The sequence below is a fragment of the Phallusia mammillata genome, chromosome 2, assembly GCF_965637545.1.
Source record: "Phallusia mammillata chromosome 2, kaPhaMamm4.hap1.1, whole genome shotgun sequence".
Taxonomy (NCBI): Eukaryota; Metazoa; Chordata; class Ascidiacea; order Phlebobranchia; family Ascidiidae; genus Phallusia; species Phallusia mammillata.
Genome location: NC_137253.1, coordinates 23,670,935 through 23,684,844, shown reverse-complemented (window position 1 = coordinate 23,684,844; position 13,910 = coordinate 23,670,935). Strand labels below are relative to the sequence as shown.

Genomic DNA, 13,910 nt, shown 5'->3' with positions numbered 1-13,910 from the left:
TCCAGTGTATCTGTTAACATGTAAATAGCAAGTATTTCCCAACAGCGATTTTTAAATTTGTGCTTGACTCCCGCTAAAAATTAAACAAGTGAGCCGCGAATGTTCGTTTTATCGTTTACTATTTCCTTTATTATCGTGAAACTTTATGGTAATCTTAGATTATATTTGGTACTAAAGCAGTTTTATCAATTCGATTAAATTGCCGGTTAATTTCTTTAAACTGATTTTTGTCTGTTAGCAAATTGTGCAAAAAAATCAGCTACTTGGTGTTTCGCAGGCTCGACGTGTGGTTGAATAACCGACGTGTGAGACTGTGAGTTGAACCGATTAACTCACAGTCCAAGCACCACATATAACACATTGTTAACAAATTTTCTTCCGTTTAGACAAGTTGGATTTGTTTGTTGTTGACAGTCCCATGCAAGTTCTTATATTACCATTATAATATTTGCACTATTATATGAGAGAATTGCAAAAAGCAAAATCCTTTTAAACATTGTTATTTTTTCTAAAAAAAAGTTTAGTTATTAATGCAATAGAGGAAGTGTATCTCTGGTCTAAATATATATTTGTGTATTTTATGTTGTAGCATTATAAACAATAATATTGCATTAAAACATTTTGTTAATTTGGTTCTAAATTCTTGCTACTGGTTATGGCTACAAAGCGTAAGTCTACTGATGGACAAAGTTCTTCATCTCCAAAGAAGCGCTTTCTCCAATCAACAAAATATCAAGGAATAATTGAAAGTATATTTTTGAAGAATTTTATGTGTCACAGTCGGTTGACACTGCGCTTTACAAGCACTGTCAACTTTGTAGTTGGACACAATGGCAGTGGAAAAAGTGCAGTCCTCACAGCCCTGATTGTTGGGCTTGGAGGCAAAACAAGCAGTACCAGTCGTGGAACATCACTTAAAACTTTAATTAAGACTGGAAGTAGTTCTGCTACCATTGAAATTACCTTGCGAAACTCAGGGGATGATCCTGTAAGGCCTGATGTATATGGAAAGAAAATTATTATTGAGAGAAGAATAACATCGGATGGACAGTCCATTTATAAAATTAAAAGTGAAGCAGGGAAAGTAATCTCAATGAAAAAGGAAGATCTACTAACCATTTTAGATGAATTGAATTTGCATGTGGATAATCCTTTGACCTGTCTAAACCAGGAAATGAGCAAAAATTTTCTACACTCAAAAAATGAAACTGACAAGTACAAGTTTTTTCTAAAATCAACACAACTGGAGCAAATGAGTCGGGATTATCGCTTCATAAAAGAGCAAAGAATTATTATTCAGGATGTTTTGAAACGAAAAGAACAAATAATGCCTGAGCTGGAAAAGGAGGTTCTTGAAAAAGAGCAGAAGTTTAAAGATCTTGCGACACTGCAGGAGCTGAAACACAAAGTAAATGATTTAAAGTCGGAACTGGCATGGGCCCATGTTGTTCAACTGGAGCATGATACAAAACCACGCAAGCGGGAACTTGATAGAGAAAATTTAAAAACACCAAAGTATGACTTGGCCCTAGAAAAGTGTCTTGAGAAAGAAGTTAGTGCACAAAAGAAGTTTGATGAGCTTCAGAAAAAAGTAAAAGAATACCAACACCGTGTTAAATCTCTAGAGCCACAAAAACTAGAGGCAAAAAAGGCCTATGATCAAGCCAAAGCAAATGCAAAAGTTTTGGAAAATGCTTTGGGTAGGACTGTAAGGCAAAAACGCGAAACTTTGCGGGACAGGCAAGAACTCACGAAGCGGATAGAAGAACTGAAGAGGAATGCCAAAACTGACTTGGAAGATGAAAAAAGAAAATGTGAAGAAACACTAGCCCATCTTCAAGAGAAAAATAGATCTTTATCAGCACAGTTGAAAAATCTTAACCACCAAATTGAACAGTTTTCTTTGGCTGTACAACAAGGTAAGGAGGATTCACGACGTCTTCGTCTTGAAGAAGTTGATATACAACAGCAACAAAGAAAAGTCAAACAAGTAATTTCAAGTTTATCTGCTGGTAGAAATGACAGAATAAAGCTGTTTGGTTCAAAAATGCCTGATTTTATCAAAAAGATTGAGGATGCATGGAACAGAAAGAAATTTTCTAAGAAACCAAGAGGACCAATAGGAGCTTGTCTGGCAGTAAAGGATGCCACATTGGCTGTTCCTGTGGAATGTTCAATAAAAGGCTATATGCACAGCTTTGTGGTAAATAATCACAATGATGAGAAACTTCTTGAAAGCCTTAGGAATTCAACATTTTCAGATCAGGAACGCTCGCGCATTGCAATATACACCGTGTCATTTACCAACCAAGTGTATGACACTTCAGCAGGCAAGGTACTACACCCTACATTTTCTTCTGTACTAGATAATCTGCAAATTGATGATCCAGTGATTGCTAACTGTCTTATTGACATGGCTGGTATTGAATCTGTTCTCGTCATTCCGAATGTTCAGGATGCTTTAAAAACTATGCAACATAATAGGCCACCCACCAATTGTTCAAAGGCCTTTACAGGGAATGGAGATGAAGTTTTTGTTGATAGATTTTATTCTAACCAAAAGGGAGCTGCTTCCAGATATTTAAAAGTCAATGTTGATAGTGAAATACAAAAGAACAAGGAGCTGTTAAATCAGTTAAACAGCAAAATGCAGAAAGTAAAGCATGATATTGCTGCAGCTAATGATGTAGTGAAGTCCAATGGACATGAGCAGCAGCGCCATGAGCGAAACAAAATGTCCATAGATGACAAACTGAAGAAAACTTCTGTTGAAATAAGAGCTATAAAAGCAACTGAAGATCCACAGCCACTGGATGTTAATGATCTTGAAGAGGAAGTGGCCAACTATTCTCAACAACTAGAGTCTTTGGACACAGTCATATCCCAGCAAACTCAGCAAAGTCAAACTGTTTCAACACATGTTGAGGAGAAAAAGAAAGCATGGAATGAAGTTTATGCCTCAATTAAAGATATTGGAGAAAATGCAGAGGACTTGACAGAAAAAATAAATTTAGCTTCTAATGATCTTGAAACCGCCAAGGCCGAAAAAGTTCATTTTAAGGAACGAAAGAAGAAACATTTGACAAGTGTAGAAGCAATTACTGCAGTGATCAGGGCTGCCACTAAAAATATTGAGGACTCTATCAAGAAGGCAAAGGAAATTTGCCCTGAAAGAATTGCCACCAGGCGTACCCCAAAAAACATTGAAAATGAAATTAACCAAATTATTCGTCGAATTAACCATGAAGAAAGTAACCATGGTGATCATGAGGCTATTGTTAGGGAATACCATGAAGTTGGTGAGAAGTTTAAAGAAATCAAGAGAAACATTCGGTGGTCTAAAAAGTTTCTAGTTAGCATAGACCAGTACTTGACTGACCGCAATGCTGCATTTTGTCATTTACGGTCACTTATTGCAATGCGGTGCACATTGGATTTTGACGTTTTATTGTCACAGAGAGGTTTTAAAGGTAAAATGCAGTTCAACCATGATGACCAGCTTCTGTATATCTCTGTTAAGCCACATGACAACACATTGCTTACAAATGATTTGCGTGTATTATCTGGTGGGGAAAGATCTTTTTCGACTGTATGTTATGTATTAGCATTATGGCAGGCCATAGAGTCTCCTCTGCGCTGTCTTGATGAATTTGATGTGTTCATGGACATGGCAAACCGCAGAGTGGCAATGGACATGATGGTTGACATGGCACTGATGCAGGATCAAAAACAATTTATTTTTTTAACCCCACATGACATTAGCGCACTGCCAAATTCCAAATCTATAAATGTCTGGAAAATGCCAGACCCAGATAGAGGCCAAACACGTTTGCCTTTTGAGAAAACTACTTAAGCAAATATTGTTATGTTCTCCAAAATACACAGTTTTTCAAATGCCATGATGAACCTAAAATGACTTTTCAAATGTGCTATGCTATGTTAACTTTTGTATGCCATCGAGTTTCATTTGCAATGAATTTTGAAAATTGGTGATGTTTTGTAGTACAGTACATATATATTTCAGAGTTCTTTCCTTTCATGGTTCTTTTATACTTGCAGATATGTAGTGCTGTCAAAGTTTTAGGGTTTATTAATGCTGCTTCATTGGGACTCGCTATTAAAAGTGGTATATATGTATAACTTGTTTTGTTTATTAATCGATTGACAGTGTAAAGGAGTTTTTGTTTGACAGGTAAGACAGTATATGCACTATGGAGCCAGGAGAAACAGCATTTTTGGAAAAGGTTTTTCGCATGTGTGATGAAACTCAAAAGGGCTTTCTGTCAAGAGAAGATTTAAAAGTGGCTGTACTGTATTTGTTTGGTTACAAACCCTCTAAACATGAAGTTTCCCAACTTCTGAAAACTGAACATTCCTCCTTGCAAACCCCTGGTATGACAGTGAAGTCCTTTCAACAAATAATGGCAAGAAAACTCCAAGCATTGGACGATGAACAAGACATAAGAGAAAAGTTTCAGATGTTTGATATCAGATGTCAAGGCTATTTAACTTTGGAGGATGTAAAACAAGCTTTTAGGCTTGTAGCCCCAAATATTTCAGATGCAACTGTTAATTCATGTTACAAATCTATTTGTGCAAACAATAATGGGAAACTAAGTTTTCGGGATTTCCAATTGGCAATGGACAACAACTTTTTAACCCACAACTATAACTAGTGATGGGACGAGTACCCGGTACTCGGTATCGATGGTATCGAACGGTTTCAGTGGTATTGATACTCGGTATCGAAATATTTTACCTCAGTTTTCAATACCAACGTGCGAGTACCGAAGGCCGATTTACACCATAAGAATACAGCCAACTTTATGCCAATATTTGCTTCGGACAGCACAAAATCGGGAAAAAGTTCCGCCAGGTTACTTATATTTTTTTCGCTATCACGTGGTGATTACATTTTTAGGCATGTGTGTGTGCAAGCCTGTACCCTGACCATGGCAGATAAATTAGCCAGTGATATACAACTAAGTACAGCACTACACTTAAGTACTCGGTATCGAAGGTGTATACATGTGGTACTCGGTATCGGTACTCGCTTCAAAACCTGGTATCGTCCCATCACTAACTATAACCCACAAATTTGAAACTGTGAGCGAGAAATATCACAATTTTAAAAAAAATATTGTATTGTTCATGTCGAAATATTTAAAATTTGAACTTCATTATGAATGTATTTATGTTTCGTATCAGAAATATTATTATTTTTTGTTTAAAATGTGTGTGCATTTGTATTTTTAGCACTTTATCATGAAAGAAATTCCATTAATTTTAGTGTTTTCTGTTTTGTGTGTCCATGCACCATTCACAGACCATCGTAATTACCAACAATCACCATTGGCTCAGTCAAGATTGGGAGAAAGCTTGTTGACACCCAAATACACAATAAGAGCTCTGGAAAAAATAGTCCTTTACTTTGCCAAGCACATGCACAATGCAACAGTCGATTTGGCTTTTGGCCTTCGTGTGATAGAAGGTAAACTTTGCATTGGCAATAAAGCTTGTTTTTTTTCACCGTAATTGAATGATGTATTAACAGGTGAATTAAACAGGGCCTTGTCTATGTTCGACAAGGTGGTCCATACCGAATTTTCAACTGATAAATCATTTCACCGAAGGTTAAAAAACCTTTACAGGCTTTCTAAAGATGCAGTGGCGCAGTCTTTGCAACACATTAAGGCCAATAACAGACAGTAAGAATGTGTTAAATAGTTTTGTGCCGAAATTCACTCAAACACATACTAAGTTGGCATTTGCTGTTCCAGATATTTTGATGAAACAAGCTTTTTGGTGGAAGACGAATGGTCTGCATATCAACTTACACCACAATTTACTGTGCGCAACAGTCTTAAAGTTTTTCCTGTTGATTTTGATGGTATGTAATCTAATCAGTGAAAAATCTGATCTAAATCAGTCGCTCTCAACCAGGGGTCCGCAAAGCATTTCCGAGGGGTCCACTGCAACTTCTTATTTCGCCCACAACAAGATTGATAACTCACAATTTAAAAAAATACGCTTCAGCATTTTAAAATAGCATGAAACTTGTTTAAAATTATTCTTCATAGGCGACAAAACAAATGCATTACGACATATAAACCATATTGCGATGCATCAGACGTAACTTGTCGGCAGAAAACCATGTCAAAAGCAATTTGTCTGTCTTGTTGATTCCTGATGTTTGCAACCCAAACAAAGGGATTGAACTTTTGGTCCTGGACCAAACATGGTTACTATTTTATGCACCATGTTTTGATTGCTTGTTAATGAAAAACGGACAAAAATACCCAAAACTCAAAGGGGCCGCAATTAGATTACAGAGTCGAAAAGGGTCCACTAAGGCAAAATTGTTGAGAATCACTGTCCACTGACCTAAATTAACTATACCTTTGTCACTTATAGGGTTATTAACAAACCATTTTCTCCAATTTAGGTGGTCTTTCAGAGGCAGACAGTGACACTTGTATGAATTCTATAGCTGGCAAAAAACAGTATGAAAAATGTAGCTTAGGAAATTGTTGGAATGTGATGTCTGCACCAGGCCATAGCTTGTATTTTACTACTCATCAGATTTTATGGATTCTGCTTGGGACAAAGGTAAACCTTACTGAACTGTATGGATTATTGGGATTTGCCAAACACAACTCGAAAAATAGGAATAACGTTTAAAATTTATGTATTAAGCTTACCAAAGCTTGTTTTTGTTAAGTATGGCTGTCATGAAAAACTCCACCAAGCTGCAATTAACAGTGGTTACAAAGGAATTGACGATGTGATCAAACTAAAATGTGCAAGTGTTGTGGTGGAAATGGAGGCACTGGCTATGGATGGCGTTATAGAAGAGGAACAAGATATCTTTCTTGAGCAAGGTTCTTTACACAAATCTTGAATTTTCCTAGTGTAGTATTTTTGATTGTTATATTTCCTGTCGCTTGCTTCTTGAGTGACATTTCCAGTGTCAATGTTGCTTACTTGTAGTATGACCATTGTTGTCCTAATTTAAATGCTTTTTCCCTTACACAAACTTTCTGCACAGGATTTGTGTGTGGAGGCATAGGATTTTTAGACGCAGTCCGGCCAGAATGGTTGCAGGTTGCTCTCCAATGGCAAAACTCACAAACTGGATGTTATGAAAATGGTGAAGATGGAGATGGACAATTCATTGAGGAGCTTGAGTATTGGATTAATGTTAGCAAGTAGGGACAGTTGCTGGTTGTTTGCATTTGTGTTTTTTTAACGCTATCGTTTAAATTAGACGGAAGTGGAAACCTCGTAAACTGCAAATGGATACAACTTTAGAAGGTTAGTTTTAACTCTAGTGTAATGAAATTATAAGGCCTGTTAAGGTCTAATGAAGTGTGGTGTTCATCAGTTTTACCATTAATATTTACAGATGGATGCAGTACACACAAAACTGCAGTTGCTGCAGCGTTCCTTGCTACTTATTTGAGACTCTACTTTGACCCTATCTACAAGAAGCATATGCTTGATCCTTATCTTAACAGGAACAGTCGATCCTTTTCAAACGCACCACCAATAATGTTTTTTTACTTTCTTTTGTTCATTGCAGCAATTTGTGTGATAGTCTTTTTTCAGAAAAGGGTCATGCTGCTTTTAAATTTTACTTTTCGTAAACTTAACAGAAAAGAAAATCATAGTGTTAGCAGAGTTATTTAGCATTTTTGTCATACTACTACTACTGCCATTTTTATGTGTGTGTTTTGAGAATTTAAGTGCAATGCTGTGTATATGTCACTGTGTTTAAAAACGTGTAAAGCAAGAACAAGCAATTTTTACTCAAGTTTAATACTTGTATTACGTTTTACAGTAGTACTAGAACGCAATATGTAGTACAGAAAATGATTTTGATGTTAAAGGAAAAATTGGGACTAACAGAGCACTTGATGTGGATAAATACACATGACAATGGAAATAAGTGCATAAAAAGTGCAAGACAACTAAAATAATGTGGGTAGAATTCATATTTAAAATTTTAGTCTTGAAGCACCAAGTTTGGGTTTTGGTAAAACATATCTACAAAAATGAACTTATTCAAGGTAATTTTTGGGAGCTAACATCATAAACCGAGCTTTTCAACAATACAGCAATGAAAAATAAAAAATACAATGACCAAACAAAAATTTAAAAAATTTTCCACGGGGTTTGAACCCAGGATACTCCCGGGGACGCATCCCGATCAGGGTTTTTATGTAATTAGCACGAAAAGTTTGGATGCACCTAGCTGTTGGAATTTTGATACCAAAAGCACAACATTGGTCTAAAGTTTAGTTAAATGCATTTAGCTGAAATTGAAAAAAAATGCATTACTCTATGGCCTCCCATCTGGTAAAAAAACAAACCAAAAAATGACCAGAATATTTAGTGGATCTTAGTTGAGTTTATACAACATAATGAAAAGGAATGATTCACAAAGTGTGCATCTTAAATTAAAAAAGGTTATCCCAATGTCCTACTTATCATAACAATTCATCTCGTTCCTCTTTAGATGTGATTATTTTTTGATGACTTCCAAGTTTCTTTAGAAATCCTCGTTTGTTTGAAGAAACTGCTTTTGGGTGTGATTGTGTTGGGGATGATGCTGATTGCTCCCCTGTAACATATTTACGTTGTAGTATTTCACAACAAAGATCCATCAGACATTGGGACCAAACATTAGTTGCAACCTTGCAATCAGTGTTTCATACCGGAACGAAATAAATAATTTTTGGCCGAAATAAAAAATATTCGAAATACCGGAACGGAACGAAATACCGTTATATTTTATTCCGGTATTTCGTTCTGGACATTTGATACGAAAAAATTGCTGAAAATTCGCGCCGTTGAACTAAAATAAAAATTGAAGCTCCTACAATTTACATCCGTTTGACCATCATTGACAAATGTTATGTGACGTAACAACTACCGACAATAATTGTTGTGTGTTGCAACTTTCTTCCTTTTTTCGCTTAATAGTTGTAAAGACCACAAAAAAAATTTCTTTTGTTAAGACTGATATACCGAAAAATACCGTTATAAATTTATTTCGGTCAGACCGGAACGAAATGAAAATATCGTTCCAGAACGAAATAAATAATTTGCTCAGAACGAATAACGTCATTTGGTTTCGTTCCGTTCCGGTATGAAACACTGCTTGCAATAAATGACTCAATATGAAAATCTATTTCAGCTCCATGCACATATCATTATGGCAACACAAATTTATTTTCATTAAATGCAATCGCATAACCGCAGCCAATGTAGTTCATTGATCTGTTAGTGGCAGATTCAAAGATATGTTACATAAGGTCATGCACATGTGACACTTATTGCCATCTGTGTGTGTGTGTGGAACAGAACACACTTTTTGGGTGCTATATATTAGTTAAGCTGTTTGGAAACAAATGGTTATTGGCTTGCTAGATGCCCTAAATCAGTGGTTCTCAACCTTTCTTACTTTGCCATCCCTTTTGCAGGATTTCTAACATAACATGACCCCTTTAAAAACGTATGTAAGAAGTGTTACTACCAGAATGTCATTATCATGCATTTACTATAATTTTTTTTTGCTCTGCAGCAAACCCTTAAAATGTGGTCATGACTCACATTGGCATGAACATTTTTAATATGTCCTGATTTTTATGTAAAAAAGCCAAAAAACAAATTCATAGAAATGTTTAATCGCAAATAATGTTGTGTCAATTCTAAATTAAACTGTCTTGTGAGTTACTATGGTAAACAGAAAACACAGGGAAAGTTTTTCTGGTTAGGATAAAATCATCCTACGCTGGGTTGCTCCCTCAAAAGTGCTTGGAAACCCCCTGGGGGGTCGCGACCCCAGGTTGAGAAACACTGCCCTGAATGACCTTTTTTCCTTAACTAGACTACAGCATCCTTTACAGTTTTACATATTCAGCTATAAAAGTTTCAACTTAGTTTTATTGTATTTCTTCCCATGTTTAATGGACACTTCATGCCACCATTGCATGAAACGATGTCACCACAAAACAGGTCTTACCTTTGCTGCTTGCTTAGAGTTGGCTGCTGTTAGACAAAAGCGAATAAAGCATGTATGTAGCTATTTTAGATCTGGTATGGAAAATGTGTTTGGAAATTAGTAAAGCTACAGTGCCTATCTCTCATATACTGGATGGTCAGCTATGTGCATCAGGCAATCAACAATCCAGCGTTAACACACCAGTGGTGTTTGATTGATGTTTAACAAAAGAAATAGAATCTCTGGTTTAAGTGTAAACACAATTTGAGCACATAATTGTTGCCAGAGGATTTGTGCAGTCAGAGACAGGACAGACAAACCAATTTTCAGAGCGATTACCGAAAATGTCAGCGTTTACAATGAGACAAACAGATCAATTTTCATTAAAACAACATTTGGCCAAGAAAATTGGACTAATAAAGTTAATGACATGCTGCAGTAAAAAAACATGTCGTCTAAATGAAAGGTAATTGATAATTTCACTAGAAACTGAAATTGGTATAAAAGGTGATGAGCATTAGTAATAGTCAGACTACGGTTATGTATGTAGCATCTACAATGTACATGTTGCATAAACAATTTATTGCAAACACTCACCGGGTTCAACAAGTTTGGTGAAATTCAGCTTTTCAGGGTGACTTTTTGTTACAGAGTTCTGACGTTCAAAGAGTGGTCTGACCCTTGTGGTACTTAGAACTGCTGCCATTGACTTCGAGGAATTGCCTGGTAATGCATAGCCATTTTTTTAGTCAATTATTTATTTAAAAGCTAATTCTGGAACCTTTACTTAACCAGAGTCAAAAGATGTGGAAAATATGTCCTTTTAACAACATATTATGCTAAATAAATAGAATAGAAAATTACTAAAATAGGTTTGGAAATTTAAAAAAAAATTCCCCCCTTTACCTTTAGCACCATCAGTTACTGTCTGTGACTCCGTTTCTTGCTGTTCTCTGTCATGCTTCATGGCAATACATGTCTCAATCATTGAATTCATCATTGGGGCCTGCATTTCCCAGAAAAATAAACTTTGAGATTTTGACAGAACAACAAAGTACACAACTAAACAGATTGCTTGCCGATTTATACATATATATTCTATGTGATATTTTGAAAATTTACAGGGGTATCATTTGACATACGAGGAAGGACACCCATATTACCTCTTTGGACATAATCTGTAATAGCTGGTTTTCATTTGTTTTCTTATCATCAAATTCAAGAAAAAGACTTGGGATCTGTTCCTCCTCTGCATTTTCACTTCGACCGTCTGTCACTTCCCAGTTAAATTCATCATACAAAAGTCCAATCAGGACATGCTATAAAAACATGCTTCACTTTAAAGCTGTTATTTTTTTCCTAATGCATGTAAATGTGTATTTTGTCTAGCCCAATTTTAATACAATTGGTTTAAAAGTTTTTCACTAGTCATGTCATGTACTCATGTCATAAATTCTACAGCCCCAGGCCATTACAACTGCTGGTAATTTTATGGCAATAAGCTGGCTTGTTATATATTTGTTGTGCACACAACCTCATGACAGACTAAATTGTTTTCTTATCTTTTTTCATTTATTACATATAAAGTTCACTCTTTTGAAAATATTACCATCCAGTGGTTAAAAGAAAGAGAAACAAATTATAGCAAAAAACAAACTCTGCTTTACTACTGTATTAGTTCTTACAATAGACGCCCAACCTTTTTGTGGATGTCTATAATCCATATTCCATCGGTGTTGATCGCAGCCCGAACTGGTATTTCAGTTTGTGCACTGAACCATGATGCCAATGTGCTGTTAAGTGCTCTTTCAACCATACCATGGAACATGACACTTCTACAAAAGCAAATGTGTCATTGTTTTGGTAATAAATTTTAATGCCAATAAATTGAATAAATATGGCAACCACAGAAAAAGTTTAGACGACCCCACTTGGGGTCACGACCAGTGGTGGTATTCAAATTTTTTGTCAGCCGGTTCTATCATAAAGTCATATCTGTTCTGTCACAAAAAGTCCATTGACTGTAACCAGTAATGCTAACCGGTTCACTGATCTCACATTTCGTGAGACAGTTCTATAGCACCCGTGCAAACCGGCTGAATCCCACCACTGGTCGTGACCCACAGGTTGAAGACCACTGAGTTAAACTGTTGTTACCAGATATAGCTCATAACAATGAAGCATACCCATAATAAGGTAACTGCCAGCAAATCTTCATGAACTCTAGTGTAGGGTTGACTGCTCTTTCTTGTGATGCTTTTTTAGCACATTTTATAATTCTTTCTTCCATAGACTGCTGTCGACTGAGAAAATGTCTTCTGGGTTTAGCCATGTGCTCAGGAACTAAAGTTGGCAGATTTTCCCTTTTAGACAACAAATAGTACAATGACAGTGAAATGTATGTTTGTTTATATTCACTGTATTTTCGCCACATTTTATAACATTATTGTTTGTGGCACAAATGCATCTGTCTCTTGTAAAGTTAACAAATATGTCACAACAACAAAACATAATGGGTTATTCCACAAATGCTCAAAGTTGGAGTGATACAGGGATTGCTTAATATAGCAAGTTAGCAACCAACATTTATCATGAATTTTTAGCTACAAAAGGTTTTAGCATTAAACGTTATCATTTTAATGATAGTCATGTCATGTTCTTCCCAAACAAAAAGAAGTAGTTCCTTATGGCCAACTTGTGTGTGCATAATTAAGATTTTTTTCACTTGTGTAGAGCAGCAACCACTTGAGGTAGAACAAAACATATGCTTAATGATACACTTGACTATATTAACCACATGACTACATTGACAAACAAATAAAGTGCTTCCAGCAGAAAAACGAACACAGTAAATATCTGGTCAAACTTGAGTTACCTGGCAGTTTTTTGAATCCCTTTTCCAGGTGCTTCTTCCATAGTAAGACAAAGTAGAGCACCAAGCTGTTCAATATCCTCAGCATCACAAGGGTAAATTCCTGTAAAGTGTACAAAAAAATGTTTGACAAGAGCCATAGATGATTTACTGGTGTATGTAGAACAGCAATCATTTGTGACATAAGCAAAAACATGTACAACCTTGTTGAATGTTATGTTTTGCTTCCAGAAGCAATACTTCAAGAATAGATTCATCTGTTATCTGCATTTCCTCTTCGCGCGTTAAAAATGCGTTTCGTCTAAACAGTATGGCAGGCTCATCTGTCCAAACACATAAACATTTTACAGTGACATCTTACATACACAGCAAACATACCTACCATGTGATTTTTCAAGATCACTACACATCGAAAAACGTTCAATAAACATCGGCCACTGCTTCACCATGCGAAACGGAATATGTTGGGGCTTAAGTTGTACATCTGTAAAAAAATTCACACTGTGAAAATTTGTGATAACAATAAAACCAAGAAAGACCTACCTAGCAGTGGAGATTTTAGCCACAGAGAAAAACATTTTTTAGCTAAAACATCCGGAAGTTTAAGTGTGGCGATCATAATTTGAAGAAGTTGTGAGGCTGGGGTGGTTTTTCCATTTGGAAGTGTAAATTGGTGACCTGTGTTGTCAGACAAGTATATAACGACATCCATTGAGAGTAATGGTGTTGAATACAGATTATACGTTAACACAGCATAATGTCACTAAATTGCCTGAAACAAAAAACAACACTAAAAATTTTATCAGGATCCAGCAGCCCTAATACTTGCTACCCACAATGCTACCTGACTAAACAACGCACACTTAACCTTGTCCAGTTGGTGCTCAAAACCCAACTACAACCTTTTTATCACATTGGCAAGTAACACTAGCACACAATCATAGATAGTATCATAATCATATTTCATATGCATACACATCACTATTTCCCAAAAGTTTACGGTTGTTAAACCACGATTTACTTATTAGGCTC

The 13,910-nt window shown here is 36.0% G+C and overlaps 4 protein-coding genes across 5 annotated transcripts; 3 read left to right on the top strand and 1 right to left on the bottom strand.

Annotated features, from left to right (window-relative positions):
• The first annotated feature begins 566 nt into the window (after positions 1 to 566).
• LOC145215121 (structural maintenance of chromosomes protein 6-like) lies at positions 567 to 4,060 on the top strand. The gene has a single exon (XM_080083776.1). It carries the CDS (start codon positions 656 to 658, stop codon positions 3,851 to 3,853), a length of 3,198 nt encoding a protein of 1,065 aa, XP_079939902.1. The 5' UTR covers positions 567 to 655; the 3' UTR covers positions 3,854 to 4,060.
• A 2-nt stretch (positions 4,061 to 4,062) lies between these two features.
• Positions 4,063 to 5,256, top strand: LOC145215124 (EF-hand calcium-binding domain-containing protein 11-like). Its single transcript, XM_080083780.1, has 2 exons — positions 4,063 to 4,126; positions 4,193 to 5,256. The coding sequence occupies exon 2, from the start codon at positions 4,212 to 4,214 to the stop codon at positions 4,674 to 4,676; it is 465 nt and encodes a 154-aa protein (XP_079939906.1). The 5' UTR covers positions 4,063 to 4,126; positions 4,193 to 4,211; the 3' UTR covers positions 4,677 to 5,256.
• A 9-nt stretch (positions 5,257 to 5,265) lies between these two features.
• LOC145215123 (UPF0764 protein C16orf89 homolog) lies at positions 5,266 to 7,813 on the top strand. The gene is made up of 8 exons (XM_080083779.1): positions 5,266 to 5,491; positions 5,555 to 5,708; positions 5,781 to 5,890; positions 6,446 to 6,609; positions 6,722 to 6,881; positions 7,049 to 7,208; positions 7,268 to 7,314; positions 7,406 to 7,813. The coding sequence occupies exons 1-8, from the start codon at positions 5,266 to 5,268 to the stop codon at positions 7,687 to 7,689; spliced, it is 1,305 nt and encodes a 434-aa protein (XP_079939905.1). The 3' UTR covers positions 7,690 to 7,813.
• Positions 7,785 to 13,670, bottom strand: LOC145215122 (FERM domain-containing protein 8-like). Of its 2 annotated transcripts, XM_080083778.1 has the most exons (11): positions 13,422 to 13,670; positions 13,261 to 13,362; positions 13,082 to 13,201; positions 12,882 to 12,981; positions 12,193 to 12,369; positions 11,706 to 11,841; positions 11,170 to 11,325; positions 10,913 to 11,012; positions 10,604 to 10,729; positions 10,028 to 10,053; positions 8,486 to 8,623 (listed from the first exon to the last, which is right to left on the bottom strand). In XM_080083778.1, the coding sequence occupies exons 1-11, from the start codon at positions 13,588 to 13,590 to the stop codon at positions 8,552 to 8,554; spliced, it is 1,284 nt and encodes a 427-aa protein (XP_079939904.1). In that variant the 5' UTR covers positions 13,591 to 13,670; the 3' UTR covers positions 8,486 to 8,551. The 2 variants fall into 2 exon arrangements, with proteins under 2 accessions (XP_079939903.1, XP_079939904.1); XM_080083777.1 differs by lacking the exon at positions 10,028 to 10,053 and having other exon boundaries at positions 7,785 to 8,623.
• Positions 13,671 to 13,910: the final 240 nt, after the last annotated feature.

What these genes read in the sequence shown, in the direction of transcription:
- LOC145215122 (XM_080083777.1), bottom strand. Translation starts at nt 13,590, where the DNA reads ATGGATGTCGTTATATACTTGTCTGACAACACAGGTCACCAATTTACA. An exon ending in TGGCAGTTACCTTATTATGG is followed by an intron (nt 11,842 to 12,192) that starts GTATGCTTCATT and finishes TTGCTTTTGTAG; the next exon opens with AAGTGTCATGTTCCATGGTA. An exon ending in TTATAGACATCCACAAAAAG is followed by an intron (nt 11,326 to 11,705) that starts GTTGGGCGTCTA and finishes ATGTTTTTATAG; the next exon opens with CATGTCCTGATTGGACTTTT.
- LOC145215124 (XM_080083780.1), top strand. Translation starts at nt 4,212, where the DNA reads ATGGAGCCAGGAGAAACAGCATTTTTGGAAAAGGTTTTTCGCATGTGT.
- LOC145215123 (XM_080083779.1), top strand. Translation starts at nt 5,266, where the DNA reads ATGAAAGAAATTCCATTAATTTTAGTGTTTTCTGTTTTGTGTGTCCAT. An exon ending in TGGCCTTCGTGTGATAGAAG is followed by an intron (nt 5,492 to 5,554) that starts GTAAACTTTGCA and finishes ATGTATTAACAG; the next exon opens with GTGAATTAAACAGGGCCTTG. An exon ending in AGATATCTTTCTTGAGCAAG is followed by an intron (nt 6,882 to 7,048) that starts GTTCTTTACACA and finishes CTTTCTGCACAG; the next exon opens with GATTTGTGTGTGGAGGCATA.
- LOC145215121 (XM_080083776.1), top strand. Translation starts at nt 656, where the DNA reads ATGGCTACAAAGCGTAAGTCTACTGATGGACAAAGTTCTTCATCTCCA.